Source organism: Callithrix jacchus, chromosome 5 (assembly GCF_049354715.1).
Source record: "Callithrix jacchus isolate 240 chromosome 5, calJac240_pri, whole genome shotgun sequence".
In the NCBI taxonomy this organism is placed as follows: Eukaryota; Metazoa; Chordata; class Mammalia; order Primates; family Cebidae; genus Callithrix; species Callithrix jacchus.
In genome coordinates, this window is record NC_133506.1 from 79526735 (window position 1) to 79538788 (window position 12054).

Genomic DNA, 12054 nt, shown 5'->3' on the forward strand with positions numbered 1-12054 from the left:
ATCACTCCCAAAAGCTAAAGGTATGCTTCATGGTGACATTTCATAAATTAGGCGCTGTACTGAGTGTACTTATCAACCTTTTTGGTTGGTTCTTACCTATGTCATCTCTTCGCAGTTTTCACTCGTCTAAAATAATACATCATTGCATGTGTTCCAAATTCAGGCCACTCGCATGTCCAGTAGCAGCTTTAACTCTGGGATTTGTGGAACAGGTCCGGGTTTAGTTCATCCACAAGTGCCTTCATGACAGGCCCTTTTCCAGCCTCCTTAGCTCCAATCGTGAGTGGCGGTTTCATTCTCTTCCTCTGCCCTCAACAAGCCCACGGATCTTATTTGATCCCCACTCATTCCTTCTGCATTCTGTACAAATTTACAAAGCCCTGCTATAGGCAGAGCGCTATGCTTTCCAGAAAGGAAGGCAACGATAATGCAAAGGTGTTGACACTGTGCTGGGAGAAACTCGGGGTACTGTGAGGACACCTGGAGGCATGATTTCCAGACCCAGGAGTTAGGAGGGTGACCCAGAAGAAAGGACATCATGAAGGCTGAATCAGAGTTCAGCCAAAGGGTTGGGGGTGAGATTTCAGCATTTTAGAACATTTCTCCAGCACCAGTGCTTTCTACTCGGTCTAAATGCCATATTCTTGGGCACGTCTTCATTTTGAAGAGTGCTTTAACTGGCCGGGCGCGGTGGCTCACACCTATAATCCTAGCAATTTGGGAGGCTGAGGCGGGTAGATTGTCTGAGCTCAGGAGTTCAAGACCAGCCTGGAAAACATGGTGAAACCCCATCTTTACTAAAATACAAAAAATCAGCTGGGCATGGTGGCGGGTGCCTATAATCCCAGCTGCTCTGGAGGCTGAGGCATAATTGCTTGAACCCGGGAGGTGGAGGTTTCGGTGAGCCAAGATTGTGCCACTGCACTCCGCCTGGGCAGCAAAGCGAAACTCTGTCTCAAAAAAAAAAAAAGAAAAAAAAAGGCCAGGTGCAGTGGCTCCCACTTGTAATCCCAGCACTTTGGGAGGCCGAGTTAGGCAGATCACCTGAGGAGTGACGAGACCAACCTGACCAACAGAGAAACACTGTCTCTACTGAAAAAAGAAAATACAAAATTAGCCAGGTGTGGTGGTGCATGCCTGTAAGCCCAGATACTCAGGAGGATGAGGCAGGAGAATCACTTGAAACCAGGAGGTGGAGGTTGTGATGAGCTGAGATCATGCCATTGCACTCCAGCCTGGGCAACAAGAGCAAAACTCCATCTCTTTTGGAAAAAACAAAAAAAAAGAAATTAAAAAGAGAAAAAGAGTCCTTTAACTTACCCCAAGCATTGCAATACAAGGGTGATGGCTAAGTCATTACCTTGCCCAGTGGGAGGGTTAGGATACCTGTAGCAGCCAACCAGCCTCCTAATGCCAGTGACAGGTTGACCCTTTTAGTTTTTGCAGCACATTGGACACATGCAAGTGATATGGCCTAGAGTGACTCTGGTCCCTTTCCCAAGTGACCTTCAATGGCTCGAACCCATCTTTTGAAAAGTATAAATTTCTTCTCTACTCCCCATCATGCCCACAGATGGCCTAGTTAGCTGGTCTTTTTTTTTTTAACACCTCAATCTTTCGACAACGTCCCTACAATTTCACATCCTATTCCTATCACCACTGGAAGTGGTAAATGTCATCACAGACATGGTGATGCATCCTCCCTCCCCCAGCTCCTTCATGAGAAGGCATGCACAAGTATTGATACCTAGGGTCTCCACCTGCTTCTCATCCAGGGGTGCCCCTCCATTGGTCACCCATGACCACGTGGCTGTCATTAGCTACAGTAGCAGTTGCTGGAAACACTTCCCCTGTACTCAGGAAGCAGGGTTGAAAAATGAAATTGGAAAGTTAAGTGGTTTTATTATGTCATGATTAGGCAGTACTTGACATGCATGATCTCATTTAATTATTACACTGCTGCAGAGAAAATCTTATTCCTCCGATTGCATAGAAGATGTTTGAATAAGTTGACTCAGGGAATACAGCAGGTAAGTGGCAGGATAGAAATTTAAGCCCAAGTTGGTAGGATTCTGAAGGGCATGTCCTTTTTTCTCTTTTTCTTTTAATTTTTTTTTTTTGAGATGAAGTCTTGCTTTGTTGCCTAGGCTGGAGTTCGATAATGCAATCTTGGCTCACTGCAACCTCCACCTCCTGGGTTCAAGCGATTCTCCTGCCTCAGCCTCCCAAGTAGCTGGGATTACAGATGCCTGCCACTCCACTGGGCAAATTTTTTTGTATTTTTAGTAGAGATGGGGTTTCACTGTCTTGGCCAGGCTGGTCTCAATCTCCTGACCTCGTGATCTACCCACGTCAGCCTCCCAGAGTGCTGGGATTATAGGCGTGAGTCACCAAGCCCGGCCAGGGCATGTCCCTCTGTCCACAGTGCAGACTGACCGCACCAGGAGAATACATATGCTGTCCTCCTAACAGACTTTGTTCCCTGGAGGGAGTCGGGGTGGGGTGGGGTGAAAGAAGAGTTTCTGACGCCTTCCTGAGGACTTACAAGATAATTTCTTTTAGAATCAGACCCACACACAGCCAGTCCTCACTTAAGTCTAAGTGATTACTCTCTCAAGATATTTTTTGCCCATCAAGCATCTCCTGGATGTTTGAATTTGTTGTCTTTACCAATTCATTTTCAGTTAAAAGTATAATGAATTTGTCATCCTATAGGGTGACTGGGTAAAGGGAAATGAAGGTAAGGCAAGGGAGGTCAGGGCAATGATGCGCTTTGAAAAATGCAGTCGATCTATATACCTGCTTCGACTGGAGGGTGCAATTCTCCAAAGATAAATGAATGAGAGGAAAGCCTCAGCAGCAAGGATACTGGATTGAGGCACAGAATATAAAGTGGTGGAGGAACGGGTTCTGTGGCCGGAGGATTTGATCATGTATCACTGTTGGGGAGCCAGAAATCATTGGGCAGGTTCAGCCAAAAGTCAATTTTCCATCCCGAGGACCTGCCCCCGGGTGAGAGCTCCTCTGTCCATTACAGCAAATGGAAGTAGAGTCATTCTCTGCTGGACCCCGCCCCACTGACTCACTCTTGTTCAGAGTGGAGCAGCAATACCTCTCACCACTGGGAAAGCAGCCCATTCCTGTGGATGGGAAATTTGTTCTTTAGTTTGGCTGGGTGTATGTGTGTAGATCAGGGCAGAAATCCAGAAAAGAGGAGGAGAAATTAGTTAACAGATGGGAAGACAGGAAAACTTGCAGTTCTAGGTTAATTTTTAAACATTGTACTGGAGCTGGGTGCAGTGGCTCACACCTGTAATCCCAACACTGTGGGAGGCCAAGGCGGGTGGATCACCTGAGGTGAGGAGTTCAAGACCAGCCTGCCCAACATGGAGAAACCCCATCTCTACTAAAAATACAAAATTAGCTGGTTGCGGTAGCACATGCCTGTAATCCCAGCTACTCAGGAGGCTGAGGCAGGAGAATCGCTTGAACCCCAGGAGGTGGAGGTTGCGGTGAGCTGAGATCATGCCATTGCACTCCAGCCTGGGCAACAAGAGCAAAACTTCATCTCAAAAAAAAGGAAAGAAAGAAAGAAAATTGTATTGGCTGCTCTCAGGGTGGGCAAGAGGCTGGGAGGCAGGGCAGGGAGGTGTGGATGGGTGGGTGCTGGGGCAGGAGGTGGGGACAGCTTTGGGCAGTGAAGTGTGTGTGAACAGGCCCCACAATGGCTTTAACAACTTTGTGTTTGTTGTTGTGTTGTGTTTTCTCTTTCAGTTTCAAAGAAGCTGGCACCAATTCCACCCAAGGTCCCCTTTGGCCAGCCAGGGGCTGTGGCAGACCAGTCTGCTGGCCAGCCGTCCCCAGTCAGCCTGTCCCCCACCCCACCGAGCACCCCGTCGCCCTATGGACTGAGCTATCCTCAGGGGTACTCCTTGGCCTCTGGCCAGCTCTCTCCAGCTGCTGCTCCTCCCCTGGCCTCTCCTTCTGTCTTTACAAGCACTTTGACCAAATCTCGGCCCACTCCTAAGCCCCGACAGAGACCTACTCTGCCTCCTCCTCAGCCTCCCACAGTAAACCTCTCGGCCTCTAGTCCACAGTCCTCGGAGCCCCCCATGCTAGATGGCATGCCCCCTGGGGAAAGCATGTCTACAGGTAAGCAAGCCACAGGCTCCTTCACCTTTACTTTATGAAGCTTAGTGAAATGTGCCTAGGGGAGGGGTGTAAATGTCACTGCCAGGGAACAAATTCCTGTGTGCTTTCAGGTGATTGGGCTGGCACCAGGGTTAGCTCATAAGATCTCCTCAGAAGCCCACCAGTGCTGGCTGGGTGTGGTGGCTCATACCTGTAGTCCCTGCACTTTGAGAGGCTGAGGTGGGTGGATCACCTGAGGTCCTGAGTTTGAGACCAGCCTGAATAGCCTGGAGAAACCCAATCTTTACTAAAAATAAAAAAATTAGCCAGGCGTGGTGGCACATGACTGTAATCCCAGCTACTTGGGAGGCTGAGGCTAGAGAATCGCTTGAACCTGGGAGGCGGAGGTTGCGGTGAGCTGAGATGGCGCCATTGCACTCCAGCCTGGGCAACAAGAGCAAAACCTCATCTAAAAAAAAAGCCCACTGATGCAAAGCAACCCTGGAATCCAGGTGTCCCACACAGGGGCTTCTTACGGGATCTGTCTTGGTCTAATCCTCCCAGCCTGGGGTTCTGTTTTTACTGTTAATGGCAGGGTTGAAGATACTGAGTCATTTGGAGTGGGGCCTCAGGAGAGGCTGGAAGCTGGTTATGATCACAAAACAGCATCAAAACTCAGGTATTCACTAGATAGAGCCCGAGCAACTGACAGATATAAATACTTATCTGGAGAACCAGCTAAGAACCAAAGATATTTTTCTCTATTAGTAAAATAAGCCCTCCTATAAAAATATACTTCTAGGTAGATTGTTAGAGAGGGGTGAATTTCAGAAAAGAAGCATGTCTCCTTTTTCCCTCCCCAGACTCCTCTCCCTGGCCAATTCCTTGAGGAACTGATTGGACAAACCCACAACTTAATTTAGTTTTGATTTAAATTTAGAAACAAAGATGGAGCTCTCTTCTCCCAGAAAAAAAAAATGTGTAAGCACGAAATCACAAACACATACCACATTCAGCCAAAACGATTCACTGGCTAGAAGAAACATCCCCCACACACTTCGACCACATGAGATTATAAAGTCAGGGGCATATTTGCAGTGGCTTCTAAAGTCTTTTGGGCATTTTCCTTGTTCAGGGAGACAGGCACAGGGTTGAGCCATGTCTTGGGCTCGAGCCATCCCACTTTACTGCCTGGCAGTGAGCTGGAGCATATGTGTGTTTAGTGTTGTCCTGAGTAGCAGAAGGCGAGGCAGCTTGGGTTGGAACACACGCACATACCACACATCACACACCCACACACACCCACTCACCCATTTCAAAGAACAATGCTGTCCCAGGGTGCCCGCTGGGACTTTTCATGGATATTGCACTTTTCCCTCCACATTCTTCTCCAAAAGAGTGATTTATTTCTTCCTTGATTAGATGGAAGCAGTGACCCTGTGGGGTTCACCTCCATACTGCCTTAGAAAAGGTTAGTCCAATTTGCAAGTGTTTGTGCTGGGTCAGATTTAAACATTACAGGGAAGAGCCATCTGGTGATTCAGCTTCTTTATTTTTGGATGTGATTAATGTTGAATGTACAGTTGCTGTCATCTACCCTGAGGCTTATTAAAAATTAGGCAAATTTCTCCCTGGAAAATGACAGTAAGCACCACTCCTATCTTGGTGGGTCTTGGTGGCGAAGCGTTATCTCCTGAAGGAGCCCATGATGATGGGAGGGGACAGGTTTGCTGCCCCCCACCGCCCCCCCAGGAAGGTCACACCTGCAGAGGAGCTGGTCACCGGAGCCAGTTCTCCAGGACTGCTGCTCCCAACGTGTCACACCTGCTGACTCTTCCAGCCACACCAGGGAAGGGACACAAGTGGTATCAATCGATAAGCAATAGAATGAGCCGAAGATGGGCCGGACGGTGGCTCACACCTGTAATCCCAGCACTTTGGGAGGTTAAGGCGGGCAGATCACGAGGTCAGGAGATTGAGACCAGCCTGGCTAACACAGTGAAACCCTATCTCCACTAAAAATACAAAAAAAAAAAAAGAAAAAAAAAAAGCTGGGTGTGGTGGCAGGTGCCTGTGGTCCCAGCTACTTGGGAGGCTGAGGCAGGAGAATTGTTTGAACTTGGGAGGTGGAGATTGCAATGAGCCAAGATCATGCCACTGCACTCCAGCCTGGGCAACAAAGCGAGACTCCATCTCAAAAAAAAAAAAAATGAGAAGATACCACTTGTGAAACAGAAGGAGAGGAGAAATTGGGGAACAAAAAAGTGGGCCACAGAGGCCTGGGAGGGCAGTGCCCCCGAAGTGCTATGAGAAGTGGAGTGGTTCCTGTTCCATCTCACAGGTTTAAGAATTCCTGCCCTGGCCAGGCATGGTGGCTCAAGCCTGTAATCCCAGCACTTTGGGAGGCCGAGGTGGGTGGATCACAAGTTCAAAAGATCAAGACTATGCTGGCCAACATGGTGAAACCCCATCTCTACGAAATATACAAAAATTAGCTGGGCATGGTGGGACATGCCTGCAGTCCCAACTACTCAGGAGGCTGAGGCAGGAGAATTGCTTGAACCCAGGAGGCAGGGGTTGTAGTGATCCAAGATCGAGCCACTGCCCTCCAGCCTGGGCAACAGAGCGAGACTCTGTCTCAAAAAACAAAAAACAAAACTCCTGACCTGACCTTCAGGATTCATAATGTCCCTCACCCCGTGCAGACCCTGTTTTAATGTTCTTTTGGCAGCAGACTGTTGTTTTGTCTTGTACATTCAGGTCTCTGAGCCAGTGTAGAATCCATCATGGTTTGGTGTGGCCCGCCTGGGACTGTGATATTGGCACATTTTTTTTTTTTGTGACGTTCATGTTTTGTCATGTTGATTCCTTTCTCCGAATCCTATCATTGTGTTCTTGCAGCTGTGTGACATGAGTGGCGCAGTTTTGGATACGTGTGAGGGGGATTTTCAGGGTAAGCTGGCCCCGGCCACGCCCCTCCACCCCGCTAGCTAGCCAGGCCAGCTGCCCGCTCCTCCCCTCCGCTCCTCCTCTCTGCATGTGGCTCAGACCATCCGCATGGCTGCCTCACTCTCCAGCCTTCCCCGGCCTCAGCAAGGATGAGTTTATCAATGAGCTTATTTGGCTTTGGGGGATCCCTGGCCTCTTTTTTTTTCTTTTCATTAGGAAGAGCTGGGGGAGAACCCAGCCAGCCCCTTTCCCCACTTCTCTTTCACTAGAATCATGTCTGCAGTTCCTCCTCCTCTTCTCTCCCTCAGGTTTAGACCATGGAGTGGTAACAGATCTGTTCTTTTTATGAGACTTTTGTGCTGAAGGCGCTTGTGCCCAGCGCCCTGGGGGACATGCACCTGCTCACCTTTGTTTAGGAAGGCGCCCCAGGCCAGTTGTGGTGGCTTATGCCTTTAACCCCAGCACTTTGGGAGGCTGAGGCGGGTGGATCACTAGGTCAGGAGTTCAATACCAGCCTGGTCAAGATGGTGAAACCTCGTTTCAACTAAAAATACAAAAAATTAGCCAGGTGTGGTGCTGGGCGCCTGTAATCCCAGCTACTCGAAGGCTGAGGCAGAGAATTGCAGGGACCCAGAAGCAGAGGTTGCAGTGAGCCGTGTTCAAGCCACTGCACTCCAGCCTGGGCCACAGAATGAGACTCCGTCTCAAAAAAAAAAAAAAAAAAAGGAAGCCATCTCAAGAGGAGGCCATCCTTGGTGCAACCTGGCACCGGGTCCACACCACAGCCTGGACCCCATTTTCTGTGTCCCTGAGTTTGTACCAGCACATCTCCCCTCCTAGACTTAGATCCTAATGTCTGGCTTCTTCCGGGATGAGACTGCTGGCACATCCTGAAGAATCCATATCAGCGTCCATCCTGCTCCCCTTCTCCCTCATCCCCAGTGGATATGCCCAACAGATTCTTTCTGTCCAACTCAATACAATTTGGGGGAGCATTTATATCAGTATCTGTTGGTCTCCTCCTCCTCTAAAGAGTAAATGCTCAAACCATAACTGAGGGAGGGATGTCAAGGACGCCAGCGGGACTTAGGTGTATTTTGCCTCTGAAAGTAGGGGTAGCTGGAGTAAGCCAGGTCTTTTCCCCAATTTGGCCCGTGGTCCTGCAGAGACTAGTGAGAGGCACCAGGGTATCTGGTGCTCACAGATAGCATCTGCCAGGTGCTTCCATACTGGCCTGGAAACAGGCAGCCACTGAGTCCCTTTTCCCAGGAATGCTGATGAGGGCTTCTGCCCCTGAATCCCATTCCCTTGCTTAGTGACTCTTCTCTCTTGGGGGTCTCTTTAAGGTTGCAGCAAGGATAAGAGTATAACTCGCACGAGTGCCTGTTCTGGGCCCGTCTAAACTCATCACCTCCCTGTACTATTCCCATTTGACTGCTGAGGCACAGGGAAGGCGGGAAACTTGTCCAAGGTCACGCTCTGCCTGCCAGACACATTTGGGATTTTTAATCTAAACAGGGGAGCTTGTGCTCTTACCTGATAGTGAACCCTGTACAGTGAGGTGGGCCCCAGGCCACTCAGCGTCACGCCTGTGCAGGCAGATGACCCAGGCAATGGGGGAAGGGCACTGCTTCAGTGGCACTGGCTGTTCCTCCAGCCCCCACCTCCCAAATCTCTGCTTCTCCATCAGGCAGTGAAACGGAGACCAGAAGGACATGAGGACTGCCTGAGGGGTGGGGCAAGGGAGGACCTTTGTCCCAGAGCTTCCGTGTTTGTATGATGTCTTTCAGGACAGTGTCCAAATGTATGTCTGTACACTCGGTATGGTATTCCTCAGTCTGAACATTGTTCCCTTCCTCTGCCTCCTGGAGTGCTGCTCCCGGTCTCCCAAGGCTAAGTGAGGTCCAGAAACTAAGCAGGCAGGCTGGGCGTGGTGGCTCATGCCTGTAGTCCAAACACTTTGGGAGGCCGAGGTGGGTGATTCACCTGAGCTCAGGAATTGGAGACCAGCCTGGCCAACATGGTGAAACCCCATCTCTACTAAAAATAAAACATTAATAATAAAAAAGCCGGGTGTGGTGGTGCACGCCAGTAATTCCAGCTACTCAGGAGGCTGGGGCAAGAAGAATCACTTGAACCCGGGAGGTGGAAGTTGCAATGAGCTGAGATCGCACCCTTGCACTCCAGCCTGGGTGACGAGGGAAACTCAGTTTCAAAAAAAAGAAACTAAGCAGGCAAAGGACAGGACAGTGGAGGCTGAAAGTGGATCAAAAGAGGCACATGACGAGAGTAAGGGACCCAGGGGATCTGTGATTCTCCGTGTAGCACATGCCAGAGGAGTCAGCAAGCTCAGCCTCATCAGCATCCCCCCAGGGTGGAGGCTGCAGCAGCAAGGCTGTTTTTAACGTAGTGTGGCAAACAGGCTCTGTGTCCACTCAGCTGCCAGGCTGAGGACTTCTGTCATCTGCTGACTTACAGATGTCCAGATACTGAGCTATTAATTTCAAGTACATTTCTCCTGATCATCTTGTCGGGGAAAAAAATCCTTTAAGGCTCCTAATAAGAATGTAACCAGAGGTGGGGGTTTCCTGCAGTCAGGGACAGTTGGCACCAATGACGACCAGGGTCCTGAGGGAGACCTACTCTGCCCACGTCAGCCATCCAAAATACAGGTGTTTCTTACAGTCAGGACATAGGCTCAGGGTTCCCCCAGTCACTCACAGGCTTGAGAGGGGAAAGGGGTCCTTTTCCACTGCCTCATGCCCAGTCCTTGAAGATTCTGGGGAATGAAATGCAGTCTGATATAGATCCCCAAAAAGATGTCATTGAGACCCTACTCAGCATCCTTCTTATCAAGAAGAAAGCACCCAGTGGCTTGGGAGGGAAGCACTGTTCTGGCCTTCCTCTGAACCACAGCGGCACATCCTGGGTGCTTTGGTTCTACCAATGTATGGGGTAGAATCGAAGCAGGCATGACCACAACCCGACTGTGCAACCAAATGCTTAAACCAACCTCCAAATGATCTATCCCTAGAATAGCACCACCCCTGCTTCCTAAGGCTGACTGTATTTGCCTGCAACTCGCTTCACATTTGCCCGGAAGCCCCCTTTCAACCACCTCTCTCTGCCGCCTTCCAGATCTTGTCCACTTTGATATCCCCTCGATCCACATAGAGCTCGGGTCCACACTCCGCCTGAGTCCCCTGGAGCACGTGCGGCGACACTCAGTGACTGACAAGAGGGACTCGGAGGAGGAGTCTGAGAGCACCGCCCTCTGACATGGTACTGCCCATCCTGACTCGCGTGTACATACATCACGGGCCCCAGGAACGCCGCCAGGAGCAGCGTCTGTGAGCTTGCCAAGTGTTCTCTGTTGGCTCTTTCCTGCCACTGCCAACATGAAGTTGGAGTTGCAGAAACTTGTGATCTCCAGTCCGTGTGGTGATGCTGGTGGTGCAGATTTTGTTTGTTCCTTTTGGGTGGTGACTTCGGCCTTTTGTTTGACCTTTGCCTTTTGACTTTGTGCCTCTTTTGATCCACTTTCAGCCTCCATGCCAAGCCGCACCCACCTCTCCACCCCAGGCTGGTCAGGAACGTCCTTTGTTGGGGTGGTGTGGGAGAGGCTTGCTTTGCCTGGTTGGACCTGAGGGCCACCTTCTCCTTGGGCAGCTCTTGTCGGGTCTGGCAGTATCAGTTTAACAGCCACAGCAAGGAAGCAGGACAGCAGGCCCTTTCACCCACAACTGGATCACGTCCAGGATTCTAGCAGTCTTGGGGCACTGCCCTTTGCCAGCTACTGGTTGTGGCAGGGGGGCTTGCCACTGGACAACCTTTCAGGCCACCCCTTCAGTAGGCTCCAAAGTAAATGGCTGAAAACAAAATTTGTTTCATTTCCTAAGTTTTCCTTTTTCCACTGTGTGACTGAAAGCTCCTATTACAATCATTTTATACTTCTGAATCTGCAAAACAATCCTGACAGTGTCTGGAGGGCCCAAAGGTGGCCTCCATGACCCCAAAGATTGGCTGTATGAGAGTAATTTTACCACTCTAGGTACCTGAACGCACCCAGCTCACTGTCTGTGGGGTCCTAGAGCCTGTCTCTTCCTTCTGGAGGTTAAAACTGAATAGCAATAATTACATTACCCAAAGCATGTGGAGGAAAGCAAAACCAGCCACGGAGACACCGGCCCACGGGCTTGGCCTGTGGTGTGGCCTGCTTTGCTCACCAGCGTCAGCCGCTCATCCCTTCTCATGAAGTCCCATCCAGTCATGGGGACGAGGGCCGGGAGGGCACCGGGGAGCCTCTTCACACCGGGGGATTAGGGGAGTGAGAAAAGATGTGGTCCATGCATGCAACGTCAAAGTTTAAAATTTTATCCTTTTAAAATAGATATAATATACCTATACATGATATAATATTTGTATATATGAAATCTCTCTATATTTGTTTAATTTGAGCCATTCAATCTAAACCAATGTACAGGTGTACAATGAAAAACTGAAATGCTTAGTTATTTTTCCCAACACAGTGTAAAGTCACCCTTCTCCGAGTGGGACGTGCAGACTTTTGATGTTACAGCTTTGCTCACTTCCTGGCAAGGGCAGTTCACGCCTCAATTTGTAATGGAGTCTAGGGTAAGGGTGGGGGTTGAAAGTTATCTTTAAATATATGTACAAATCGTTGTCAAAAGTAATGTTATTAAAATAGATTTATTATCCCTGACCTTGGCATCCGTTCTCACTTTAATAAACCTGTGGGGACATGGCTGTCAATCTCAAATGCGTGCCAGGAGGCAGCCCGAAGGTCACCACCAGTGTCAAGCCAAGTCCCTGGTTATCTCTCGCTTGTCCCTTGAGTTTCTAAAGCTCTTTTCATACTCTCCAGGGTAGGGAGGATACACAGTAAATTCTAGATTCAAATTTGAACATGCTTTCAATTTTTCAAGCACTAATCCGCGTTTGTAAATCCCACAA

At 49.5% G+C, this 12054-nt stretch overlaps 1 protein-coding gene across 17 annotated transcripts in view; it reads left to right on the top strand.

The window, feature by feature from the left end:
- The window catches only part of ARHGAP44 (Rho GTPase activating protein 44), a 203310-nt gene extending 191507 nt beyond the window's left edge, over positions 1 to 11803 (top strand). For 10 of the 17 annotated variants that reach the window (XM_002747896.6, XM_002747897.5, XM_078373071.1 and 7 more), the window contains 2 exons: positions 3775 to 4152; positions 10219 to 11803. In XM_002747896.6, coding sequence (XP_002747942.1) covers positions 3775 to 4152; positions 10219 to 10358 — 518 coding nt within the window. In that variant the 3' untranslated portion in view covers positions 10359 to 11803. Of the gene's footprint in view, positions 1 to 3774; positions 4153 to 7032; positions 7085 to 10218 lie in introns of all 17 variants that reach the window. The other 7 variants (XM_078373068.1, XM_078373069.1, XM_078373072.1 and 4 more) reach the window with 1 other exon arrangement.
- The last annotated feature ends 251 nt before the right edge of the window (positions 11804 to 12054 follow it).